The sequence below is a fragment of the Pelophylax lessonae genome (genome assembly GCF_965119305.1).
Source record: "Pelophylax lessonae genome assembly, chromosome: 12".
In the NCBI taxonomy this organism is placed as follows: Eukaryota; Metazoa; Chordata; class Amphibia; order Anura; family Ranidae; genus Pelophylax; species Pelophylax lessonae.
The window spans coordinates 2,650,333-2,676,396 of NC_138779.1; the positions used below are offsets into that span (position 1 = coordinate 2,650,333).

Here is a 26,064-nt window from a genome sequence, read left to right on the forward strand (position 1 = left end):
TACCTGACCACTACACAGACCTACCTGACCACTACACTGACCTACCTGACCACTACACAAACCTACCTGACCACTACACTGACCTACCTGACCACTACACAGACCTACCTGACCACTACACAAACCTACCTGACCACTACACTGACCTACCTGACCACTACACAAACCTACCTTACCACTACACTGACTTACCTGACCACTACACTGACTTACCTGACCACTACACAAACCTACCTGACCACTACACAAACCAACCTGACCACTACACAGACCTACCTGACCACTACACTGACCTACCTGACTACTACACAAACCTACCTGACCACTACACAAACCTACCTGACCACTACACTGACCTACCTGACCACTACACTGACCTACCTGACTACTACACAAACCTACCTGACCACTACACAAACCTACCTGACCACTACACAAACCTACCTGACCACTACACAGACCTACCTGACCACTACACTGACCTACCTGACCACTACACAAACCTACCTGACCACTACACAGACCTACCTGACCACTACACAAACCTACCTGACCACTACACTGACCTACCTGACCACTACACTGACCTACCTGACCACTACACTGACCTACCTGACCACTACACAGACCTACCTGACCACTACACAGACCTACCTGACCACTACACAAACCTACCTGACCACTACACTGACCTACCTGACCACTACACAGACCTACCTGACCACTACACTGACCTACCTGACCACTACACAAACCTACCTGACCACTACACAGACCTACCTGACCACTACACAGACCTACCTGACCACTACACTGACCTACCTGTCCACTACACTGACCTACCTGACCACTACACTGACCTACCTGACCACTACACAGACCTACCTGACTACTACACTGACCTACCTGACCACTACACTGACCTACCTGACCACTACACAGACCTACCTGACCACTACACTGACCTACCTGACCACTACACAGACCTACCTGACCACTACACAGACCTACCTGACCACTACACTGACCTACCTGACCACTACACAAACCTACCTGACCACTACACAAACCTACCTGACCACTACACAAACCTACCTGACCACTACACAGACCTACCTGACCACTACACTGACCTACCTGACCACTACACTGACCTACCTGACCACTACACTGACCTACCTGACCACTACACTGACCTACCTGACCACTACACAGACCTACCTGACCACTACACAGACCTACCTGACCACTACACAAACCTACCTGACCACTACACTGACCTACCTGACCACTACACAGACCTACCTGACCACTACACTGACCTACCTGACCACTACACAAACCTACCTGACCACTACACAGACCTACCTGACCACTACACAGACCTACCTGACCACTACACTGACCTACCTGTCCACTACACTGACCTACCTGACCACTACACTGACCTACCTGACCACTACACAGACCTACCTGACTACTACACTGACCTACCTGACCACTACACTGACCTACCTGACCACTACACAGACCTACCTGACCACTACACTGACCTACCTGACCACTACACAGACCTACCTGACCACTACACAGACCTACCTGACCACTACACTGACCTACCTGACCACTACACAAACCTACCTGACCACTACACAAACCTACCTGACCACTACACAAACCTACCTGACCACTACACAGACCTACCTGACCACTACACAAACCTACCTGACCACTACACTGACCTACCTGACCACTACACTGACCTACCTGACCACTACACAGACCTACCTGACCACTACACTGACCTACCTGACCACTACACAAACCTACCTGACCACTAGACAAACCTACCTGTTTCCTGCACTAACCTACCTGACCACTATACTGACACCTACAGAGACCGACCTGATTACTATACTAACCGACCTGATCACTACACTGACCTACCTTATTACTACACTGACCCCTACACTGACATTCCTGATTCCTACACTGACCTACCTGACACCTTCATTGACCCCTACACTTACACCCCTTCACTGACCACCCCCCCCACACTGACCCCATCATTGACAACTACACTGACCCCTTCACTGACCCCCCTACAGTGACACCTACACTGACCCCCCTACAGTGACACAGTAAAGTTGATGTAGGGAATATCAGATTGCCTCTCGGGGGATCAGGAAGGAATTTTTTTCCCGTGCTGTAGCAAATTGGATCATGCTTTGCTGGGGTTTATTTCGCCTTCCTCTGGATCAACTGGGGGTAGAAGATTGTGGATATGGGATTGTATGGTTGGGGCGGGTATAGGATTGTGTATATGGGATTGTATGGTTGGGGCGGGTATAGGATTGTGTATATGGGATTGTATGGTTGGGGCGGGTATAGGATTGTGTATATGGGATTGTATGGTTGGGGTGGGTATAGGATTGTGTATATGGGATTGTATGGTAGGGGTGGGTATAGGATTGTGTATATGGGATTGTATGGTAGGGGTGGGTATAGGATTGTGTATATGGGATTGTATGGTTGGGGTGGGTATAGGATTGTGTATATGGGATTGTATGGTAGGGGTGGGTATAGGATTGTGTATATGGGATTGTATGGTAGGGGTGGGTATAGGATTGTGTATATGGGATTGTATGGTTGGGGTGGGTATAGGATTGTGTATATGGGATTGTATGGTAGGGGTGGGTATAGGATTGTGTATATGGGATTGTATGGTTGGGGAGGGTATAGGATTGTGTATATGGGATTGTATGGTTGGGGTGGGTATAGGATTGTGTATATGGGATTGTATGGTTGGGGAGGGTATAGGATTGTGTATATGGGATTGTATGGTTGGGGAGGGTATAGGATTGTGTATATGGGATTGTATGGTTGGGGAGGGTATAGGATTGTGTATATGGGATTGTATGGTTGGGGAGGGTATAGGATTGTGTATATGGGATTGTATGGTTGGGGAGGGTGTAGGATTGTGTATATGGGATTGTATGGTAGGGGTGGGTATAGGATTGTGTATATGGGATTGTATGGTTGGGGAGGGTATAGGATTGTGTATATGGGATTGTATGGTTGGGGAGGGTATAGGATTGTGTATATGGGATTGTATGGTAGGGGTGGGTATAGGATTGTGTATATGGGATTGTATGGTTGGGGTGGGTATAGGATTGTGTATATGGGATTGTATGGTTGGGGTGGGTATAGGATGGTGTATATGGGATTGTATGGTTGGGGCGGGTATAGGATTGTGTATATGGGATTGTATGGTTGGGGAGGGTATAGGATTGTGTATATGGGATTGTATGGTTGGGGTGGGTATAGGATGGTGTATATGGGATTGTATGGTTGGGGAGGGTATAGGATGGTGTATATGGGATTGTATGGTTGGGGTGGGTATAGGATGGTGTATATGGGATTGTATGGTTGGGGTGGGTATAGGATGGTGTATATGGGATTGTATGGTTGGGGTGGGTATAGGATTGTGTATATGGGATTGTATGGTAGGGGTGGGTATAGGATTGTGTATATGGGATTGTATGGTTGGGGCGGGTATAGGATTGTGTATATGGGAATGTATGGTTGGGGTGGGTATAGGATTGTGTATATGGGATTGTATGGTAGGGGTGGGTATAGGATGGTGTATATGGGATTGTATGGTTGGGGTGGGTATAGGATGGTGTATATGGGATTGTATGGTTGGGGTGGGTATAGGATTGTGTATATGGGATTGTATGGTTGGGGTGGGTATAGGATTGTGTATATGGGATTGTATGGTTGGGGCGGTATAGGATGGTGTATATGGGATTGTATGGTTGGGGCGTGTATAGGATTGTGTATATGGGATTGTATGGTTGGGGAGGGTATAGGACTGTGTATATGGGATTGTATGGCTGGGGTGGGTATAGGATTGTGTATATGGGATTGTATGGTTGGGGAGGGTATAGGATTGTGTATATGGGATTGTATGGTTGGGGTGGGTATAGGATTGTGTATATGGGATTGTATGGTTGGGGTGGGTATAGGATGGTGTATATGGGATTGTATGGTTTGGGTGGGTATAGGATGGTGTATATGGGATTGTATGGTTGGGGTGGGTATAGGATTGTGTATATGGGATTGTATGGTTGGGGTGGGTATAGGATTGTGTATATGGGATTGTATGGTTGGGGAGGGTATAGGATGGTGTATATGGGATTGTATGGTTGGGGTGGGTATAGGATTGTGTATATGGGATTGTATGGTTGGGGAGGGTATAGGATCGTGTATATGGGAATGTATGGTTGGGGAGGGTATAGGATTGTGTATATGGGATTGTATGGTTGGGGGAGGGTATAGGATTGTGTATATGGGATTGTATGGTTGGGGTGGGTATAGGACTGTGTATATGGGATTGTATGGTTGGGGTGGGTATAGGATTGTGTATATGGGATTGTATGGTTGGGGAGGGTATAGGATTGTGTATATGGGATTGTATGGTTGGGGAGGGTATAGGATTGTGTATATGGGATTGTATGGTAGGGGTGGGTATAGGATTGTGTATATGGGATTGTATGGTTGGGGCGGGTATAGGATTGTGTATATGGGATTGTATGGTTGGGGAGGGTGTAGGATTGTGTATATGGGATTGTATGGTAGGGGTGGGTATAGGATTGTGTATATGGGATTGTATGGTTGGGGAGGGTATAGGATTGTGTATATGGGATTGTATGGTTGGGGAGGGTATAGGATTGTGTATATGGGATTGTATGGTTGGGGTGGGTATAGGATTGTGTATATGGGATTGTATGGTTGGGGAGGGTATAGGATTGTGTATATGGGATTGTATGGTTTTTTTTTTTATCGGTTGATCTAGGCCCTCCAGTTGTTCAGGAACTACAATTCCCATCATGCCTAGTCCTGTCTAAGGATGTCAGAGTTTTACAATGCCTCATGGGAGGTGTAGTTTTGCAACAGCCGGAGGGCCGTAGTTTGAGGATCCCTGATTTAGATGGAATTGTGTCTTTTTTCAACCTGACTAACTTTATGTATATAATCTTTTTAGAGAATTTTCTTACTTTGTCTGTATGATACCTATATAAAGTATGGATCAACCGATATCGGTTTTTCGTTGCCGATACCAATATTTTGGCCATTGCATATTAGTATCGGCCAATATTTTGAACATTTAAAGTTTTGCAAAATAACCACAATTTTCGACACAAATCTGTTACTGAACCCTTTGGTGGGTGGCTGGGTGACACCCTTTGGTGGGTGGGTGGCTGGCTGGCACCCTTTGGTGGGTGGGTGGCTGGCTGGCACCCTTTGGTGGGTGGGTGGCTGGCACCCTTTGGTGGGTGGGTGGCTGGCACCCTGTGGTGTGTGGCTGGCACCCTTTGGTGGGTGACTGGCTGGCAACCTGTGGTGGGTGGCTGGCTGGCACCCTGTGGTGGGTGGCTGGCTGGCAACCTGTGGTGGGTGGATGGCTGGCACCCTCTGGCTGGCTGGCACCCTTTGGTGGGTGGCTGGCTGGCACCCTTTGGTGGGTGGGTGGCTGGCACCCTTTGGTGGGTGGGTGGCTGGCACCCTTTGGTGGGTGGGTGGCACCCTGTGGTGGGTGACTGGCTGGCAACCTGTGGTGGGTGACTGGCTGGCAACCTGTGGTGGGTGACTGGCTGGCAACCTGTGGTGGGTCACTGGCTGGCAACCTGTGGTGGGTCGCTGGCTGGCACCCTTTGGTGGGTGGATGGCTGGCACCCTTTGGTGGGTGGATGGCTGGCACCCTGTGGTGGGTGGTTGGTTGGTACCCTTTGGTGGGTGGCTGGCTGGTACAGGCCTGTGGGTGAATATATGTGGCGGCTGTGTTAAACAGACTGTGTGTGCTGTACACTCACTGTCCCGGGACTCCCCGACTTCAGACGAGGCTGAGGGAGGCGGCCTAAGAAGGCAGAAGGTGTCCAAGTGCGCGGAGGCGTGCGGCGCAACATACGCAACGACGTCACGACAATATCGGCAATATCGGTAACCTCCGGGGCCGATTTCGATGCATCGGGAAAAGTGCATATCGGCCTTCGATATATCGGCCTTGCTGATAATCAGTCGATCCCTAATGTTATCATATACATGTGATGGACTTTCTTTGAATTTATTGCACAGTGTGGGGGCGGGGAGGAGTCCTGCCCAAGCATTTGCGTTTCCCGAATGTTCTGAGCCGGTATTTATTACTTTACTTGTGTGTCCCAGAATCTTTATCTTTGTAAGAACCAAGTCCACCCCCCCTCCCCCACAGTCCTAGCTCACAGCATTACCTTTAATTCTATACTACTCCGGAGATTTAGGACCCCAGTAGATGGACTTTATCTGGGTGCAGCCGGCCCTGACAATGACTTTACCTTTATTCCTAGGCTCTTCCTTTCGGAGAAGCTACAAATACTGCCGTCATCATCGCTGTCCCCGGGCAGGTCCAGCTCCTCCGACCTCCTATGGGCTCTCAGCTCTTGCCGCTGGATGTACTTCGCAATCTCCTAATGGAAGACATACAAGAGGATTACTGCAGCGAGTCTCATGTATCCAATCAGAATGCAGCTAACATTTACCCATTGTTGGGAATTCCCCACAAGCCATTATAAAATCATTTTTTTTCCAGGTTTAAAAGCCAATATTTTGGTTTTTAGTTGGATGCTGGTGGGTGCAAACGACTCTAAATAGAAAAAAGTTTTAAAATTTTCAAAAAATTATTATTTTTATTATATTAGGCCTGTATATATTGGAAACTGTTTGCGCAGCGCTTAAAAAAAAAAAAGAGGGAGACTGTAAGATAATTCAGTGCAAGAGGGAAGAGAGGGTCCTGATCCTGAGAGCTTACAATCTAAAACAGTCTGGGATAAAACTTGGACCATCCCAGGGGAGATTTGTTGGCCAAGATAAAAATCCTATGGGTATAATCCACATTTGTCCATTGATACAAATACGATTTACTTTCGGGGTACAATTAAAGCTGCACATTTCTCACTCACATATTAGTTGCACAGAATGTACCAATAGGTGAGTGAGAAATGCGCAGCTTTAATTGTACCCCTAAAAAGTCAATAGTATTTGTATAGAGAGAAAAATCATGCAGGTAATAGAACTTTAAAGGTAGCCATAGAGGAAAAAAATCAGTACTCAATTATATATAAAAATACAAAATTTATTTATAACAACATGATCAAAAATTCATGAAAACCACAACGTGAACGGTATGCATGAGGCGCTAAACAGCATGCTCCAATGGCAAAGAACCCATAAGTGGCCCATCGCATGCCAGGGTCCGGTGTCTGTGGATCCCAGAAACAAATGACCTCCCATGTCCGGGCCAATATGGATTCTAGTGTGTAGATTCCAATGGATCGCTACGCGTTTCGCTAAGCAGCTTCCTCAGGAGATCCTATTGGTGTTTGGATAGTAGCCACGAGGCATCAAAAATCTTCTGCGGCTCCTCTGCGTGCCGATCCAACCTGCGGCAAAAGCCCCTCTAGCAGGGAGACGATGGAGATGACATCTCCCTCACTCAGATATTGGTACAATCTGTGCAACTTATATGTGAGTGAGAAATGTGCAGCTTTAATTGTACCCCAAAAGTAAATAGTATTTGTATCATTGGACAAATGTGGATTATGTCCATAGAATGGTTATCATGGCCAACATATCTCCTCTGGGGCGGTCCAAGTGTTCTCCCAGACTCTCTGCTGGTTCATGATGAAGCCGGTTCCATCCCAGCGATGCTTCCCTGATGTGCATCTGATTATAGAGTGGCTGGTCTGTGTTTAGGTGGTTTTTTATCTCTTCACACACTTTTTTTTTTTAAACAATATTTTGTATCTTACATATATTTTTGTATCTTTGGTAGTATCTCGTATGCAAATATACTTCCTGAAGAAGCCATGGGGGAGAAACAAGAAATTGCATAGAAGACTCTCTTTACCGCTTGCGGAACGCCCGCCACAGATTTACTGCAGCAGGCTGGCTTGGCTGTGCGAACCGACGTAGGGGTACGTTGGCTTGCGTGAGCAGTCCTGGGGGCGCGCCCAATAGGCAGCGGGGATGCCAATGCACGAGACCGGCAGCACTGATCACCACCGGGCACCCGCGATCGCTCCCCGCTGAGAGAGAACACCGGTCAGCTGTTGTAAACACATCTGACCATTGTTCTCTCTGAAATCATCACAGAGTGCTTGTGATCCTTCTATATAGGATCACAGGTCTCTATGATCATTACACAAGCCACGCCCCCCACAGTTAGAAAACACCCCTAGGCTCACACTTAACCCTGTGATCATTCCTGGGTTAACCCCCCTTCCCTGCCAGTGTCATTATTACAGTGACAGTGCATATTTTTAGCACTGATTACTGTAGTAATGTCACTGGTCCCCCCAAAAGTGTCAAAAATGTCAGTTAGGGGTCCAATCTGTCCGCCGCAATGTCACAGTCCTCCTAAAAAGCACAGAACGCCGCCATTACTAGCAAAAAATAATAAAAATTACAAATCTTTCCCGTAGTTAGTAGACGTTGTAACTTTTGCGCAAACCAATCATAATACACTTTTTGCGATTCTTTTTTACCAAAAATATGTAGCAGAAAACAAATTGGCCGAAAATGATAAAAAAAATGTGATTTTTACATTTTTTTTTTTGGGAATGTTATATAGCAGAAAGTGAAAAATATTGGTTTTTTTTTTCAGAATTGTCGCTATTTTCTTGTTTATAGCGCAAAAAATAAAAAGTGCACAGGTGATCAAATACCACCAAAAGAAATCTCTGTTTGTGGGAAAGAAAGAGGACGTCCATTTTATTTGGGTACAGCGTGGCATGGCAGCGCAATTGTCCGTTAAAATAACGCAGTGCCGAATTGCAAAAAATGGCCTGGTCATTAAGGGGGTAAAACCTTCCGGTCCAGAAGTGGTTAATGCCATTATAACATACAGAGTAAATGTTATAAAAAAAATATCTTGTGAATTTCTTAACCACTTAAGCCCCGGAAGATTTTACCCCCTTCCTGACCAGGGTTGTATTTTGCGATTCGGCACTGCGTGACTTTAACGGACAATTGCGCGGTCGTGCGACGCTGTACCTAAACAAATTTGACGTCCTTTTTTTCCAAAAAACAGAGCTTTCTTTTGGTGGTATTTGATCACCTGTGCGATTTTTTGATCATGCGCTATAAACAAAAAAAGAGCAACAATTTTGCAAAAATAACAATATTTTTCACATTTTTTTTATATGAAATTCCCCCCCAAAAAAATGTAAAAATCAAAATTTTTTAACATTTTCGGCCAATTTGTTTTCTGCTACATATGTTTGGTAAAAAAAAAAATCGCAAAAAGCGTATTTCGATTGGTTTGCGCAAAAGTTATCGCGTTTACTAACAAAGGGAAAGATTTTTGTCATTTTTGTTGTTTTTTTTTTTTTTTACGCGTAATGGCGGGGAGACGCTCGCAGGGGGGTGGAACCGGCGGCAAATTTGAAAAGTAAAATACACCAAACACACTGATATATTATAATCCTATTGGATTACATTACAAAAGAAAATAAATTGACATTAGTTTGCCCCCCAGTGCCCTTTCCTGCAGTTTTACTGTACTTTTTATATGTATGTATACATACTTTAACTTATTTATAGTTATTTATTATATTATAATTTATGATTTTGTGTTTCAAACTTTATCATACCGGAGATGTTATAAAGGAGAACGCCCAGTAAAAAAAAAATCATATGTAAATAGTTGGTTTGGGCGGCTCATTCTTAAGAATTACATGCAAAATAATGGTACCGCTTTCAGCACCTAAAATCCGAAACAATCCTACCGCCAGGGAGGTTAGCCACTTGCCGATCGCTCACATTGGCAAAGTGGCCCGATTCTGTCCAGCGACGTAGACCTACGTCGCTGGACTCCTCCCCTTGTAGGCGGCGCGCGCGTGCCGCCGGAGGCTCGCTCCCGCTGTATTCAGTCACAGCGGGAGTCGGGCCAGGGGAGGGGAGGCGGTGATCACCACCGCTCTTCCCCGATCATTGGGGATCGAGGGAGGAGATCCGCCCACTTGTGTAAACAATGCGGGCGGATCTCCTCTGTGACAGGCAGGGACAGATCACAGGATTCAGCATAGCTCAACCTGCGATCTGTGTCTGTGTCACTCAGTCCCCTCCCCCCACACACGTCAGTAAGCACCAGGCATATATTTAACCCCTTGATCACCAATAAAGTTAACCCCTTCCCTGCCAGTGTCATTATTACAGTAACAGTGCATATTTTTAGCACTGATTACTGTAGTAATGTCACTAGTCCCCCCAAAAGTGTCAAAAATGTCAGTTAGGGGTCCGATCTGTCCGCCGCAATGTCACAGTCCCGCTAAAAAAAAAAAAAAAATCGCAGATCGCCACCATTACTCGTTAAAAAAAAAAAAACTATAAAAATGACATAAATCTTTCCCATAGTTATTGCGATTTTTTTTACCAAACATATGTAGCATAAAACAAATTGGCCTAAAATGTTAAAAAATTTTGATTTTTAAATTTTTTTTTGGGGGGGGGGGGGGAATTTCATATAAAAAAATGTGAACATTTTTTTTTATTTTTTCAAAATTGTTGCTTTTTTTTTGTTTATAGCGCAAAAAGTAAGAATTGCACAGGTGATCAAATACCACCAAAAGAAAGCTCTACTTGTGGGGAAAAAAGGACATAAATTTAATTTGGGTATAGCATCGCACGACCGCGCAATTGTCCGTTAAAGTAACGCAGTGCCGAATCGCAAAATATGGCCTGGTCAGGAATGGGGTAAAATCTTCCGGTCTTAAAGTGGTTAAAAATACGCTCATTGAGAATTTTTTTGTCAAAGACATGGAGCTAAATACATTTTGGCCTAAATATATGACAAAAATTGAATATATTGGATATTTTTTAACTGTCAAAGTAGAAAATGTCAATTTTTTCGCAAAATTTTCACTTTTTTTTTTATTAATATCGCAAAAAATGAAAAGCGCAGAGGTGATCAAATACCACCAAAAGAAAGCTTTGTTTGTGGGAAAAAAAGGACGTAAATTTTGTTTGGGTACGGCGTTGCATGACCGCGCAATTGTCAGTTAAAATCGCGCAGTGCCAAGTTGCAAAAAGTGGCCTGGACGTAAAGCAGGAAAATCCTCCGGTCCTAAAGTGGTTAAAGTGGATTTTTAGGAAATAGTTTTAAATTTTTACCCGCCATGTTTGGGTAATTGGTGTAGCACCTTTAAAATCGCATTCCTATCCAATGTGCACTTTTGTACTATAATCGGAGTGCCGTTAACTTAAAGAAATAACCACAACCAAATGTTCCAACGGTTCTTACTTCATCCTGTGCGACCTGAGCCGCCCGGAAGTCCTCATGCTGGTCGCGTCCTTTCAGCTCTGCCTGCAGAAGAAGATAAAAGTAAAGTCACCAGCTGCGGGTTCTCAGGAAGGGATTCGTTGGATGAAGTGCGGTCACTTACTACACGTTTCTCCTCCTCTTCCTGCAGTCGACGGGCCAGTTCTTCGTCCTCTAAGAGCTGGTCGGGGCTCTGGACTTGCAGTTCGGCCATTTTCCAATGCAGGGGGTCAATGTCGAAGCCTGGCCTGGTCTCCTCACCTTGTTGGATAGGAAGAGGAATTTATGAGTATTCTTAGATTGGTTACATACCGCTGTGAACACAATTATATGTCATTTAAGAGTTACCGGCAGTCAGTTGAAACTGGAAGCCAGCTGAGAATTTCACCAACATAAAACTTGGGCTTCAGCTAAAGGTTTTCTGATCCATCAACCAGCTAAATCTGTGGCTACTTCTTAGGCTTCTACCACACTAGTGGGAATGTTTACCCCCCACCCAAAGCATTTCTGGACCTTTTTTCAGAGATCAGAGACACAGTTTGCAGGCATTCAGGAGGGAATATTGGCGCCTCCTGATGCCTGTATTTTATTTCCCTTTTTATTGCTGGACAGCAATTTTGCATTGTGGGACTGAGCTGCGAATCTCAGCCAAGTGTTTGGCTCGTGGTTGCGGTGCGACTCTTTTCATTTACATGAGAGAGTCTGGCAGGCGATCGCAGCCGCTGCAATGTGTACTCAGAGAAGCACCATGTCTGCTTGTGGGTGGATGGGATGCTCGGGGACCGCTTAATAAAAAAAAAAGCAAAACATAAAACAGATCCACTTACCTGTTTGTACCACCCCCGGCCACCCGTGTGAAAGGAGCCCTAAAGTGTATATAATAATCAGAACATTTCTTATTTTTTCTTTTTAATTCCAACCTTTTATTACTTCCTGTGACATCATTTTGTTCCATCCAATTCTTGCAGTTGCTGGGAACTCCGTTTCCTTTGACTTGGGTATGCCACCAGCACCACATCTCCTGAGAGCCCCCCCCCCCCCCCCCACACACACACAGCTCACCTCCTCTTCTCCCATCTACAGCTCACCTCCTCTTCTCCCACCATCTACAGTTCACCTCTGTCCCCCCCCCCCCACAGCTCATCTCTGTACCCCCTGTCCACAGCTCACCTCTTCAATTTTTGTCCACAGCTTACCTACTCTCCCCCCGCCTACAGCTCACCGCCTCTTCTCCCATCTACAGCTCACCTCCTCTTCTCCCATCTTCAGCTCAACTCCTCTTCTCCCATCTACAGCTCACCTTCCCTTCACCATCTACAGCTCACCTTCCCTTCACCATCTACAGCTCACCTCCTCTTCCCCCGCCTACAGCTCACCTCCTCTTCCCCCGCCTACAGCTCACCGCCTCTTCTCCCATCTACAGTTCACCTTCCCTTCACCATCTACAGCTCACCTCCTCTTATCCCATCTACAGTTCCCCTCCTCTTCTCCCATCTTCAGCTCAGCTCCTCTTATCCCATCTACAGCTCACCTCCTCTTATCCCATCTACAGCTCACCTCCTCTTCCCCCGCCTACAGCTCACCTCCGCTTCTCCCATCTACAGCTTACCTTCCCTTCACCATCTACAGCTCACCTCCTCTTATCCCATCTACAGCTCCCCTCCTCTTCTCCCATCTTCAGCTCCCCTCCTCTTCTCCCATCTTCAGCTCAACTCCTCTTCTCCCATCTACAGTTCACCTTCCCTTCACCATCTACAGCTCACCTCCTCTTATCCCATCTACAGCTCCCCTCCTCAGCTCAGCTCCTCTTATCCCATCTACAGCTCCCCTCCTCTTCTCCCATCTACAGCTCAGCTCCTCTTATTCCATCTACAGCTCCCCTCCTCTTCTCCCATCTACAGCTCACCTCCTCTTCCACCATCTACAGCTCACCTCCTCTTCCACCATCTACAGCTCACCTCCTCTTCCACCATCTACAGCTCCCCTCATCTTCTCCCATCTTCAGCTCAACTCCTCTTCTCCCATCTACAGCTCACCTTCCCTTCACCATCTACAGCTCCCCTCCTCTTCTCCCATCTTCAGCTCAACTCCTCTTCTCCCATCTACAGTTCCCCTTCCCTTCACCATCTACAGCTCACCTCCTCTTCTCCCATCTTCAGCTCAACTCCTCTTCTCCCATCTACAGTTCACCTTCCCTTCACCATCTACAGCTCACCTCCTCTTATCCCATCTACAGCTTCCCTCCTCTTCTCCCATCTACAGCTCCCCTCCTCTTCTCCCATCTACAGCTCACCTCCTCTTCCACCATCTACAGCTCACCTCCTCTTCCACCATCTACAGCTCCCCTCATCTTCTCCCATCTTCAGCTCAACTCCTCTTCTCCCATCTACAGCTCACCTCCTCTTCTCCCATCTTCAGCTCAACTCCTCTTCTCCCATCTACAGTTCCCCTTCCCTTCACCATCTACAGCTCACCTCCTCTTCTCCCATCTTCAGCTCAACTCCTCTTCTCCCATCTACAGTTCCCCTTCCCTTCACCATCTACAGCTCACCTCCTCTTCTCCCATCTACAGCTCAACTCCTCTTCTCCCATCTTCAGCTCAGCTCCTCTTATCCCATCTACAGCTCCCCTCCTCTTCTCCCATCTTCAGCTCAACTCCTCTTCTCCCATCTACAGTTCCCCTTCCCTTCACCATCTACAGCTCACCTCCTCTTCTCCCATCTTCAGCTCAACTCCTCTTCTCCCATCTTCAGCTCAGCTCCTCTTATCCCATCTACAGCTCCCCTCCTCTTCTCCCATCTTCAGCTCAACTCCTCTTCTAACATCTACAGTTCCCCTTCCCTTCACCATCTACAGCTCACCTCCTCTTCTCCCATCTACAGCTCAACTCCTCTTCTCCCATCTACAGTTCACCTTCCCTTCACCATCTACAGCTCACCTCCTCTTATCCCATCTACAGCTTCCCTCCTCTTCTCCCATCTACAGCTCCCCTCCTCTTCTCCCATCTACAGCTCACCTCCTCTTCCACCATCTACAGCTCACCTCCTCTTCCACCATCTACAGCTCCCCTCATCTTCTCCCATCTTCAGCTCAACTCCTCTTCTCCCATCTACAGCTCACCTCCTCTTCTCCCATCTTCAGCTCAACTCCTCTTCTCCCATCTACAGTTCCCCTTCCCTTCACCATCTACAGCTCACCTCCTCTTCTCCCATCTTCAGCTCAACTCCTCTTCTCCCATCTACAGTTCCCCTTCCCTTCACCATCTACAGCTCACCTCCTCTTATCCCATCTACAGTTCCCCTCCTCTTCTCCCATCTTCAGCTCAACTCCTCTTCTCCCATCTTCAGCTCAGCTCCTCTTATCCCATCTTCAGCTCCCCTCCTCTTCTCCCATCTTCAGCTCAACTCCTCTTCTCCCATCTACAGTTCACCTTCCCTTCACCATCTACAGCTCACCTCCTCTTATCCCATCTACAGCTCCCCTCCTCTTCTCCCATCTTCAGCTCAGCTCCTCTTATCCCATCTACAGCTCCCCTCCTCTTCTCCCATCTTCAGCTCAGCTCCTCTTATCCCATCTACAGCTCCCCTCCTCTTCTCCCATCTACAGCTCACCTCCTCTTCCACCATCTACAGTTCACCTCCTCTTCTCCCATCTACAGCTTTCCTCTGTCTCCCCCCCCCCCCCACCGTCCACAGCTCATCTCTGTACCCCCTTGTCCACAGCTCACCTCTTCAATTTTTGTCCACAGCTTACCTACCCTCCCCCTGTTCACAGCTCACCTCCTCTTCTCCCATCTACAGCTCACCTCCTCTTCTCCCATCTACAGCTCACCTCCTCTTCCCCCATCTACAGCTCACCTCCTCTTCCCCCATCTACAGCTCACCTCCTCTTCCCCCATCTACAGCTCACCTCCTCTTCCCCCATCTACAGCTCACCTCCTCTTCCACCATCTACAGCTCACCTCCTCTTCCACCATCTACAGCTCACCTCCTCTTCCACCATCTACAGCTCACCTCCTCTTCCACCATCTACAGCTTACCTCCTCTTTCTCGGTCCACAACTCCCCCCCCCCCCCCAAGAGCTCTTACCTTTTTTTTTTTTTACAAATCCCACCCCACAGCTGTCTGGTAGATGTGTGCCCGCTTTTTCCCCCCCGACACATTAGACTTGTAACACACAGCCAAGGCGCTCTTCTTGTCCTTTTTTATCCTCCTGATCTACAGAGTCAACTTGACTCCTGTGAAGAGCTTTTGCCCTTGTTGCATGTTATTGCTTATACCTATCCGAAGCCCATCCATCATCTTTTTTTCATGGACTCACTTTTGGATTACATATGACTATAATTAATAGTCTTGTTTTATTTATATATATAATCCAGTTTTTACTGCCCCTTTATGTAATAGTTACCTTGAGCGCCATATATTTCTATTCTCTAGTTGTAACATCCAGCCAAGAGCAAAGAGCTGAGGAGTGAGGAGTTCTGAACACTTCACTCGGCTCTGTGTTACACAGGTCGGACAGGTGGGGGTGAGGACAGGTGAGGGTGAGGACAGGTGGGGGTGAGGACAGGTGAGGGTGAGGACAGGTGGGGGTGAGGACAGGTGGGGGTGAGGACAGGTGAGGGTGAGGACAGGTGGGGGTGAGGACAGGAGTGGCCTCCCGAAGCACCACAGGAACAACCACAAATAATGCGGGCATTTGCAAAGTCGGGGGCCAGGGCACCCATATACACGCCTTGCCCTGCACATGCCCTGGATGCTCAGCGATAGCACACAGAAGCCGGAAGAGGAAGTGAGTACAGTAGTTGAAAAACTTCCTCTACCACCTTCTGTGATTAGTGACAGGTTAGAGAGGACGGTGCTAGCCAGAGGTGGCAGAATAGAGTTCCACCACGTTCCAGCAGGAAAAAAGCCCTGAAGAGAAGTCAACTGCTGCATGTGGAGAGGGACTTCAGTTGGGATAGTTAGAGTTGTGCAGTCCAGCAGACAAGGCTGAGAGTGCCGGTTGGGATTTGAGTGCAGCAGTGGCACCATGTAGTCAGAAGCATGATGGAATTCTGGCAGATTGGTTGATATGGTTTTGCACTTGCAACCATTTTAAGGGGATAAAACAAAGGGAAAAATGAATGTATTGTAGAACAGTACTGCAATTATTTTTCCCGGACATCTGTGGCTGATCTGGCATAAGGCCTTTTTTTTTATCCGCATAAACTAAACCCCGAAAAACTCGGAACCCCCTGTACTGGCACAGGGTCAATACTTGGGTAACAAGTACCTAAAACGTCTTTTTTCAGAAATATGCCTTGTGAAGGGAAATCTCTGTCTGCAGCGTGTCTCCGGGGATTTACGCTTCACTGAGAACCGTCATGGCGCCAATGTGAAAGAAAAACAAATAAATTCACCTCCTTAACTCCCCAGAGAAAATTTGTGCAAATAAACTGAGCTCATAAACTCGTCATGTAGTACATGAACAAAATAGGATACATACAGTATATTATTTACTTTTCTTTTCAATGATGGTCCTCAAGCTTTTGGATTGCATTGTCATTTGATGACTCCTTTACAAAATCCCTCGGGGATTTCTCTTCATTGGCTTTGATGAGAGAAAAGTCCCCGGACTATCGCAATGACTAGTCTGAGCACCATTGTGAGGCAATCTAAGCATTTTTATTATGAGGAAAAAGCAAGGATTTAAATTGTTATTCCACCAAAGAATGATAGATTAGGTATTGCTGGGCTGGGTCAGTTCCCGTCTTCTTAGATGTCATAGATACTGCAATAGCTAGATCCCCCGGCCACAATTACCAACCCCGTTCCTGTCCTGATAAATATCAAATGCTTAAGGTGGATCTCTGCTCCTAAGCTCATCTACCATGGCTGGGTGCTTGGTCCATCTACCATGGCTGGGTGCTTGGTCCAAATACCATGGCTGGGTGCTTGGTCCAAATACCATGGCTGGGTGCTTGGTCCAAATACCATGGCTGGGTGCTTGGTCCAAATACCATGGCTGGGTGCTTGGTCCAAATACCATGGCTGGGTGCTTGGTCCAAATACCATGGCTGGGTGCCTGGTCCAAATACCATGGCTGGGTGCCGAGCCCAAATACCATGGCTGGGTGCCGAGCCCAAATACCATGGCTGGGTGCCGAGCCCATCTACCATGGCTGGGTGCCGAGCCCATCTACCATGGCTGGGTGCCGAGCCCATCTACCATGGCTGGGTGCCGAGCCCATCTACCATGGCTGGGTGCCGAGCCCATCTACCATGGCTGGGTGCTTGGTCCATCTACCATGGCTGGGTGCTGGGTCCATCTACCATGGCTGGGTGCTGGGTCCATCTACCATGGCTGGGTGCTTGGTCCATCTACCATGCCTGGGTGCTTAGCCCATCTACCATGGCTGGGTGCTGAGCCCATCTACCATGGCTGGGTGCTGAGCCCATCTACCATGGCTGGGTGCTGAGCCCATCTACCATGGCTGGGTGCCAGCAGATAAGCACTGAGGCAAGTCAATGCCAGGTCATGTGGCGCACTGTTTAGCATAAGGTGGAATCAACGGATCTTGGACGGGACTTGTTTCACCTTGGGTTCTCACTGTGACCCATTATAAATGCTTGGAGCGCCGCTCTAAAGCACTAAAATCTCACCTCCGGTGACCCACACTAGTAAGGGTGCTTCTGTCTATAGCATTCATCCAGAAGTTGCTCGTATGTGAAAGTGTGAGAGCTCCAGAGTCTGGACAAAACGTGTCAGCGGGGCGTGGCTAGGGGGGAGCGAAGGCTAAGGCTATCCCTTGACCTTGGGTTGTCGGAAGTGCAGCGCTCTCACACTTGCACACCTTTGGTCCTCACCCATACAGGGTAAGGGGTTCCAGAACGCATGCCTCAAAAAGGAAGAAAACTAGCTTGTCTTCTCTTTCAGGGCTTGGCAGGTCCTGATTGGATCCTGGAGCCCAGAGGCTTTGTAGGATGAAGTCTTCAGTGCTAGGTCCACGTTTGGTAGTAACAAGCACCCACTGATTGTGCAGGTATGCACTGGGATTTGTTGTGGGAGCTGACTGTAGCTCAGGGCTCCACCAAGGTGTGGGCCAGAACAGCTGCAGGACGATACATGGGTATACAAGAGTGTGTTTAGGAACTGTCTGGAGGAGAGACAGACAAGGACCTGAAGCATGTGAGGCCATCGCAAAGCTGGTGCTAATAATTTGTTTTGAGGAGAAATACTAAAGACCCCCTCTGAGGGTAACCCTCTGTGTGAGGTTTGGAACTTTCTGATAATAAAAGTTGGCGAGTGAACTGTGTCCCTGGAAGCGCTACAATTGATCTAATCTACACTAAAGATACAAGTCAGATTTTTGGCATCTCTTACAACAAAAATGTCATTTTTGGTAAGATACTCCCAATAGGAAATCACCTCTAAAGGGATGCAGACCCTCCTCCTTTCCTCATTAGAATGCAACAGCTGATTGATAATTATGAAACTTCTCCCACTAGATTCACTCTGCACAGAGTAACTGTGATGGTGTTCACCGTCACTGGGAGTGAGGGACAGATACTTGGGGGACGCTGAGAAAATGGTTTGGATAACTTCAAATGGGAGAGTAATATTTATCACCAATATCTCTCAAGAACTATGAAGATTTAATCCCACTTTACACTGTGAGACCTATAGCCTGTTGCCATGAAGTCTGAGACACCTAGATGTGTATTCCATGTACTTCAATGAAGGAGACACACAGACTGTCATTGGCAGTCTCGTCCTATTGTCTGTTTTGAGATGGGATGTGGATTGTGTTAAAGTCTAACTGTCCCATTGTTAAATGTTAATGACCTCACATTGCTCTGTCCAGATGGCTAGATACTTAGTTTAGGTTAATTATGTTCCTGTATACAATTTCATCTGCATATGATAATGTAATCAGGCAACTCCCGACCTGTGTGTGGTAATATGATCAGGAGGGGGAGGTCCATGCTGTATATCAGTATTTCTCAACCTTTTTTCAGTCAAGGCACCCTTTAAAAGTATAGACAATCTCAAGGCACCCTTTAAAATGATAGACAGTCTTGAGGTGCCCCATTCCAAATTGTAAAAAACTTTTCATATAGATTTTCATAATGCAGCAACATCCAACATTAGTGGTGATTTATTCTTCCAAAGCAAATGCACTTTTGCACACTGGTACTGACTAGTATTCCAATGTTTCTCTTCTCCCTCAATTTCTTTCCACCAGTCAGCTAATGTCACCCCAGTGCTGAGGGAGAGGGGCACAGGAGGGTGGAGGCAACAGACATCTTTCTTATTAACTGATGACGTCCATGGTTGTTAGGATGCCAGTGTCTAGAAAGTCGTAATGGTGCATAATGGAAACCTGTGGCTTTGTTTTTGTATAACTAAAAGGCAGGCTTGATCCACCTGCTGGCTTGTATACAATTTTTGATCAATTTTTAGGCATTTTGCCAAGGCACCCCTGAAGAAACCTCAAGGCACCCCAGTGTGCCTCGGCACCCTGATTGAAAAAGGCTGCTGTATATAAATTCTGTGTGACTGTTCAATAAAGAGTTCTACTTCACCCTCAATCTAGAGTCCTGTCTCTTATTGGGGGAATCTGCTACAAGGGATTGCTATGCTCTTCATACTCCCTTGAATCATCATTAAGCTCTTGTAAGAGCTTGTTCCTGTTCCTGCTTCACTCTCTGGGGGAAGAGAGGTTTTCCCACTGGAACCTGGAGCCTTGTTGTAGGTCCAGGGTGGGTAGGAGACGGGGAGACCCCAACCAAGCTGCGGTGGTTCGTGGGGTCTGAGGTGGTTATGGTGTCTGGTGGAGTGCTTGGAACCCTCGGGAAGCACTAGGAGCATCTGTCAATGGAGGTACCCAGTCAGGGTGCCAGTTGATCTATTACAGTAACAAACAAGGATTTCTTCAGAATACCGAAAGGTAGGAGTCTGCAACAAAGCTTGTACAATATCGCTAAATAAACAGTTTGAAAAAAAAAAAAAAAACAGTATAGTGAAAAAATAAATAAAATGCCTCCAATGTACATAGATCACCCAGAGGGGGGTGTTTTTTTCCCTCAACAAAGTTACGCTTTACCTTATCAAGTTATATATGTATTTATATAAAATGATAAATCACAAATGCACTCATTGGCTACCAATCGCGAGACTTGCTCTGTTTTTGTGCAATCAGGACATGGAATGGGGGGCACAGTCCGGTTTCTATTTTTTTTTTTTCAGAAATCCAGATTTATCTACCCATCAGTTCTCGTACCCCCAATGCGGTTTGGAGACCCCTGGTTGGGAATCCCTACTTTATAGTGCTTTTACAATGACTGGGCCACCCTAGTGATGACCAATTGTGTAATAAACCTTTTGATCCTGAAAAGTCCAAGTTATTAGTTATGATGAAAACAGACAAAGTATTACAAAAAAAAACAAAAACACCACAAGACAAAAGCAATGCACAGTGAAAATGACAGCAACATTAATATCACAGACAGGGTTAATACGGAAACCATTTTTTTTTCCCTAAGGATTTCATTTTTAGGACATATGCCAAGTTTCAGGAAAGATTCCAGGGATACTTTATTGTTTACAAGTACAGGGTCCAAAATATTGAGGATGTTATTAATACGCCACCATATAAGGACATTGTGGACAATATTGCTCTTCTTGTGGTAAGAATTTGGTGAAGACCCTTTTCTTTGCCAGCATGACTATTCCCCCTCCCCCCGTGTACAAAGCCAGCTCCATAAAGACATGATGTGACCAGTGTGTAGTGGAGGAACTCGACCTCGAGTGCCCTGTACAGAGCCCTGACCTCAACCCTACTGATCACCTTTGCGAAAAATTGGAATGACGATTACAAGCCTGTTTTTTTTTCTGGTGCCCAACCTGAGGCCCAACATGTGAGCCAGGTCTTTTCAGCTAACATCAGTCTTGTCCTTGCAGGCTCATGACTTAAAAAACTCTACCAGTAATGGTAACTCTCTATGTAAAGCACAAATCTTAGAGTACAAGGCAGGCTTACCTCGCTAATGTACTAAATGGCTAAACCTATGTGGACAACTCTCCAAATATTTGAGTTCAGGTGTCTCCAATGAGGGGTCCGGTAATACTAAATCATATATAGACATTTGTGCTCTTCCAATCTTGTGATAACAGTTTAGTGAAGACCCCTTTTTGTTTTACCATAACTGTGAACCCCCCCCCCCCCACCCCGTGTACAAAGCCAGCTTCATAAAAGGCATGGTGTGACCAGTTTGGTTTGGACGAACTTGGGTCTCCTGCACAGAGCCCTGACCTCATCCCTACTCAACACATTGGGGGTGAATTAAAATGCTGATGACGAGCCAGGTCTTCTCATTCAACATCAGTACCTGACCCCACAAATTGCACAAATTCCCATAGACACCCTCCAAAATATTGTGGGAAGTCTTCCCAGAAGAGTGGAGAAGACACAAAAGGGTGAACACTTCACATGGTCTGACCAGTTTGATGTGGAGGAAGGCAAGTATCCAGCGCAGAGCCCTGACTTCAACTATACTGAACACCTTAGGGATGAATTGGAAGGCCAATGGTGTTCCAGGTCTTCTCAGCCAACACCAGTACTTACCTCACAAATAGGCAAAAAGTCCACCATTTACCCTTCAAAATATTCTAGAAAGTCTTTCCAGAAGAATGGAGGATGTTATAGCCACAAAGAAGGGTAACTCTGTATTAATGGTTACAATGGGATATTTAACAAATTGCTATAAGTGTATTAGGTGTTGGAATTCAAATGTCCTGCAGAGGGGCCCTGAACTCAACCCTACTGAACATCTTTGGGATGTATTGGAATACCGACGATAAACCAGGTCCTTTCATCCAACATCAGTACCTGACCTCACAAATGGGCATAAATTCCCACAGACACCCTCCAAAATCTTGAGGGAAGTCTTCCCTGAAGAGTGAAGGATGTTATAGACACAAAAGAGGGACCGCTTCACATGGTCTGACCAGTTTGGTGTGGAGGAACTCCAGTGTCCTACACCTCTAGAGCCCTCACCTCAACACTGCTGAACACCCATGGCAAGTCAGCTCTTCTCATACCAAACACCAGTAATGTACCTAATCCCTTTCCCCGGGACACCCTCAAAAATCTTGAGGGAAGTCTTCCCTGAAGAGTGAAGGATGTTATAGACACAAAAGAGGGACCGCTTCACATGGTCTGACCAGTTTGGTGTGGAGGAACTCAAGTGTCCTGCACAGAGCCCTGACCTCAACACTGCTGAACACCTTTGGAATGAACTGGAACACCCATGGCAAGTCAGATCTTCTCATACCAAGCACCAGTAATGTACCTAATCCCTTTCCCAGGGACAGACTGCCAAATCTTGTGGAAAGCCTACCTAGAAGAGTGGAGGCTGTTATAACCTCATGTGTGAAAGGACGTTGGAAACAACTCCGTCTGAATGCTGATGATTCTTGAATAGGATGTCCAAGAAACTTATAGAAGTGTGATGGCAAAGTGTCCACAAACTTTTGGCCATATAATGTCTGATCTATACATTGTGGAGACTTTTTGTTGGTTAAATACACAAGAGGGTTCACCGCATGATTTCATAAGCTAGGCTTTTAAAGTAGTTGGCGTACAAGGAAACAAAACACGTCCAGGCCGTTACTGATAAAAAAAAAAAAAAAAAAGGGAAGGCAAAAAATAGACCACATCCTTTTCCCATGACCCAATCCCCCTCTTACGGGGAAGAGGAGACTAAGACATGCCAAAAGCTATTCGCTATTATGTTATTAGAACTTTGCCAAAAATGGATCCAATGTCCTTTGTCAGTACGTTGACCCGGCCAAATTTACAGCCTTCTGCAACCAACCCGTTTGTGAAGTTGCATAATTCTTCTCATGGACCTTCAAAACATTCTAGCCCCCTAAAACAAAACTTAAAGGAATCTTTGTATCATTATGATCTATTAAGTACCTGTTCTCAATTCGTGACTTGACATCCTAGAAGAATGATGGTTAGAAGACCGTTGGTGGTGGTGATGATGGTGGTGGTGTTCTCGGTTTTGGTTCCACTGGGAACGGCGGCTTCTTTTGTCTCTGGCACAATGTTCTGGATAGTCATCACTATCGGAGCTGGAGCGCCTACACCTATCAGAATGGTGCTTGCAGTGTTTTTCTCGATGGCTTCGGATTTTCTCCTCTTTGCGGACTTTATCCCTGTCATGTGTTGGAGTTGCCTCAACACCACTCGGATGGCACGGACTCCTCTCAGAGGAGTGTCTAGGGTTCCTGTATGGAAACTGCACTTGTTCCTTACGGACCGGCTCTTTCCACTGCTCTGGGGTTTTAGAGTTTTTCAAGCCGTTGCTGTCAAAGTGGACTTGACCAAAGGAAACACGGTTGGTATTCATTCTGCTGGCGGGTTCCTCAGAACGTTTGGGCATATGCTCCCTCTCAGAGCTTCTTGGACCTCGAATGTATTCTGAGGAGCTTGTGTACTTAGAATTATCGTTTTGGAAGGTGTAGCCTTCCTCTTCATCATCATTGTCCAAGAATGGCAAGCCACTTTGCTCTTGTTTACACATGCAAACACAAAGCGTAGGTTAGTAAGCTTTACACATACATCTGCACAATGTCTACATGCAAGGAAAAGCCCTTGCACAACTTTAGAGAGAGTGGATCTGACTAGACAGAAAGACATTACAAGTAAATGCGTATTAGCAGCATCACAGAAAACATTCGGCTTAGAGGCACATACATGACTCAACAGACAGATATTATCGGCATGCAAACTACAGCAAACTCCTGCTGAAGCAGATTAGATCCCGCTGTGTGATCGTTTAAAGCATTTTTTCCACAAAGTGCGATCTACCCAAAAGAAAAAGTTCAATTCTTGCTGGATGCTGGCAAGGTGAGTTACCTACAGGCCAGGGGCGTAACTACAGGGGTTACAATTGCAACCGGGCCCCATGCTCCCGGGGGTCTGTGCAGCTCCCCTGTACACCTGGATAGGAGGGGTGGTGGGAGCAGCATGTAGAGAAATCACTGTCCTCCTATTTCTTCCTATAGCTGCAGAAGGAGAATGGAGGAGATTGGTTCCTCTGTATGCTGCCCCCCGCCACTCCTCCTATCCGGTTCACTTGTGTTCTGCTGTCTCTGGGCACCTGTGTGCTCCCCTGGTCCCCCCCCTACTGTGCTGCCCCCCCCCCCACTCCTCCTATGCAGTTCACTTGTGTTCTGCTGTCTCTGGGCCCCTGTGTGCTCCCCTGGTCCCCCCCCTACTGTGCTGCCCCCCCCCCCCACTCCTCCTATGCAGTTCACTTGTGTTCTGCTGTGTCTGGGCCCCTGTGTGCTCCCCTGGTCCCCCCCCCACTGTTCCCCCTCCCCTCTCCTCCCGGCTGCTACAGGGGATGTGTCACAATAGAGAACCAGGAAGGGGTCGGTAAATCTGTAATTTACCAGCTCCTTCCTTTTCTGAATGGACAGAGTCATAGTCAGTAAAAAAATAAAATAAAATGATAAAAAATAATACAATTAAAATACCAAAAAATAAAAACTACTGACACCAGTGGGGGAACATCCAGGATCATAAAGGTCACACTTGTGACCGGGCCCTGGCATTCCACCACCGTGGGGAGGCCCCAAGATGGCAGGAAGGGGGGCCACTGCAGAATTTGTGAAAGGGTCCCTCTGCAGGACCATAATAAAGGGCCCCGCAATGAGAGTAAAGGGCCCCAGGATCAGTGGGAAGAGCCCCAGGCTTGAAGGGAAGAGCCCCGTTCAGGGCTCCAGGGGGCCCTAAATGGTTTCTTGCACCGGGGGGCCCTGAAGGTTCTACTTACGCCTCTGCTACAGGCTTGTTGTATATTTCAGGAACTCTAGACCTGAGATCTCAGCATGTGGCTCTCAGCTCCATTCATCTCTACTGAGTGGAGCAAGAGTAGCCAGATTCCATGGTAGGATCTACAAATCTAGAGGATGGACACAGACAGGAGGTCATGAGAAATGAAGGAAGCCAATGGGGGGCTCGTCCTACATCCACCCAGAACTGAAATTGCAGTTGTGGGCCCACAGATGGCCTGTGTAGAGGATTGTCAGGGATATCCTACAGATACAGTGTATATTTGTCCGGGGATCCAGGTACAGCACACAAAGGACCCAACCTAGAACACAATCCTCCTATATACTGTATGTGTCCACTCCTGCCTCACCCTTCACTCCCCAATATTCCCGCCTCCAACACCAACTGGTGAGTACCTGCAATCCACTCTACCTTCAACCCCCAATCCCCCCCCCCCCAACCTCGGAATGCTGAGTACCCAGAATCTCTAGATTTAATATGTATGAATGACAAAAGGTTAGATACCAACATATTGACAGCAACATCCCATCTACAGGTCAAAATGGAAGATGCCAAAGTTTAGCAACAGATTTTTTTGTGGATGCCTTTAAAGTCCTGATAATTGGGCAACTTTTATACTCAGAATCCACCTAGACCAGGGTTTCCAATCTCATTCATCAAGAAGGTGGTAAGAGCCATTTGGGAATTTCCCTTAGATGAAATAGCTGTCATAAATACCTAGCCATTGACACTGATATTAAAGCACTTGTGCTAGGTGCAGGAACTCCTGAAAACATGACCTGTTGGGGGCACCTGAGGTTAGGATCCACAGCCTTGGACAAATGACTGGGGGAGAGAGAAGGAGAATGAGAGAGAAG

General features: G+C 46.7%; 1 protein-coding gene across 3 annotated transcripts in view; it reads right to left on the reverse strand.

Moving 5' to 3' along the window:
* LOC309567908 (uncharacterized protein) overlaps nucleotides 1-26,064 on the reverse strand; it is a 102,712-nt gene that overhangs the window by 18,241 nt on the left and 58,407 nt on the right. For 2 of the 3 annotated variants that reach the window (XM_082273441.1, XM_082273440.1), the window contains exons 6-9: nucleotides 23,321-23,917; nucleotides 11,481-11,617; nucleotides 11,339-11,401; nucleotides 6,375-6,506 (exon numbers count right to left, since the gene is read on the reverse strand). In XM_082273441.1, the coding sequence (XP_082129567.1) occupies nucleotides 6,375-6,506; nucleotides 11,339-11,401; nucleotides 11,481-11,617; nucleotides 23,321-23,917 (929 nt within the window). The remainder of the gene's footprint in view (nucleotides 1-6,374; nucleotides 6,507-11,338; nucleotides 11,402-11,480; nucleotides 11,618-23,320; nucleotides 23,918-26,064) is intronic. The other variant, XM_082273442.1, reaches the window with a different exon arrangement.